Source organism: Penaeus monodon, chromosome 28 (genome assembly GCF_015228065.2).
Source record: "Penaeus monodon isolate SGIC_2016 chromosome 28, NSTDA_Pmon_1, whole genome shotgun sequence".
Taxonomy (NCBI): Eukaryota; Metazoa; Arthropoda; class Malacostraca; order Decapoda; family Penaeidae; genus Penaeus; species Penaeus monodon.
This window is the reverse complement of record NC_051413.1, coordinates 27,678,458-27,680,398: the sequence shown is the minus strand read 5'-3', so window position 1 is coordinate 27,680,398 and position 1,941 is coordinate 27,678,458. Positions and strand designations below refer to the sequence as shown.

Here is a 1,941-nt window from a genome sequence, read left to right as displayed (position 1 = left end):
AAGCTCAAATTACTTTTCTTATCTGAAATTACAGAAGCTAAGATTATTGTGCAGAGAGAGATGTAATCAATTTAAAAACAAATTGCAGGGTATAGATTGTAATCAACTTCTTTGGTAATATTTACTTAAGCAGTAGTTCTTACGTCTTTCTAGTTGTAATCCCAGCCATACTCCTGTATCCCACAAGACAACTTCTGTTAAAGAAAGATGAATTTTAAATCATATAACCTATGCCTTGGCAAAATGAAAAAGTGATTGACAGAAGTCTTGATAAGCTAATACAGTTTTTTACTTTATGAAAGGCAACAGCTTGAATCTAGGAGATACATGTTTAGATTTATAATATACTATGAATCAAATAGTTATACTTTTGAGTTTGAAATATATAAAAAATTAAATGAATGAACTTAAGAGGTGTTAGCATCTCAGGCCTCTTATTACATACAACATATTTAGTGGAGTTTCATTTTAGCACACCCACATTCAGACAAAAACATAAAATATAGAATATAACGTGTAAAATGCAGTAAACATTCAGGTATTTGTCATTCAAAATGCATAGGAACTGTTTAAACCTACTAGCTGTATTTTTAATGAAGTGACAGTCACATATCTTATCCAATGCCATGATGTAAGTACTTATGTTATATTGGTTACTGTTAATCCATAATTTATGAATATAGCTGAACTTTTCAAAAGTGGGACACATGTTATAAAAATTGCAGACAATGGCAATTTTTGTCACTGTACTCAAACCTGATAAATTCTTATGATAAAATTTTTCTGTCCTAAAATCATAAAATAAGAAGTAAATTGATTTATGCATACCCAATTCCTTTTTTGTCACGCAGACACAGTTTGGACGAATCGCAATCAACATTTGTTATGGACGGCATCACCCACAGAACTGGATGATGTATGGGGTGAATGGAGCAGAGATTGTTTTCAATCCATCTGCCACTGTAGGTGGATTAAGGTAGGAGGAGGAGGAGTATTGTGGATTCCCATTTTAGTGCTTTCATAAGTTGATATTTATTACAGTGTTAGCAATTTTGTGAGAATTATTGTAAAGCAATAATCTTTTCAAAATTGATATAAGGTGTTGGGGTAATTGTTTTGATAATAGACTCTTAAATCTTTATAAATCAAGATTTGGTTCTTTTAATAACTCTTGATATGGGTTATGTTTTCATAGTCTAGTTAAAATCAAAGTAAAATGTAAAGTAGTTTTAGTGACAACAGTATTTTTGCTATGTAGATTGGGATTGATGTTGTTATGCAGTCGAACAGCTTCTGTGATTAATCTAATGAATTTTTCTCCTGAGTTTTATTGTTTATGGCAGTAGATCTAAAAAGAATCTTCAATTCAAACGTGTGATCACAACCCTTGCTTTTTTTCCTTTTACAAAAAATATATAGTAACAATGTTCAACTGTGGTCCATTATAACGCAATCAGTCATTAACCATTATAATGGTTCAGATCATCTAAATACCAGTTCTTTCCAGTGAACCTATGTGGGGAATCGAGGCCCGAAATGCTGCCATCGCCAACAGCTACTTCTCTTGTGCTATCAACCGTGTTGGCACAGAGACCTTCCCCAATGAATTTACTTCAGCTGATGGCAAACCAGCACACAAGGACTTTGGTCATTTCTATGGCTCTTCCTATGTTGCGGCTCCTGATGGCTCTCGGACACCTGTAAGTCATAGCTCTGGCATCTACATTGCATAGTGTTAATGAAATGTTGGTTTATTATTATAATATTTGTAGTAGGAGTGGAGAATTTTGTTTGGTTATAAAGACTGTAATAATTTTTTTCTTTTATGATAGGTTACATCTGTTGGTATCTTGTTAATGAGTTTATTTTTTCTTGCAAAAATATTAAAAGATGAGTGTTTTTATGTTTCTTTGTGTGTGGATAATGCCTTGTATTAAGTGA

The 1,941-nt window shown here is 32.5% G+C and overlaps 1 protein-coding gene across 1 annotated transcript in view; it reads left to right on the top strand.

The window, feature by feature from the left end:
* Positions 1-1,941, top strand: part of LOC119591457 (beta-ureidopropionase-like) — an 8,502-nt gene that overhangs the window by 5,625 nt on the left and 936 nt on the right. Inside the window, exons 7-8 of the mRNA XM_037940194.1 lie at positions 852-976; positions 1,508-1,700. Coding sequence (XP_037796122.1) covers positions 852-976; positions 1,508-1,700 — 318 coding nt within the window. The remainder of the gene's footprint in view (positions 1-851; positions 977-1,507; positions 1,701-1,941) is intronic.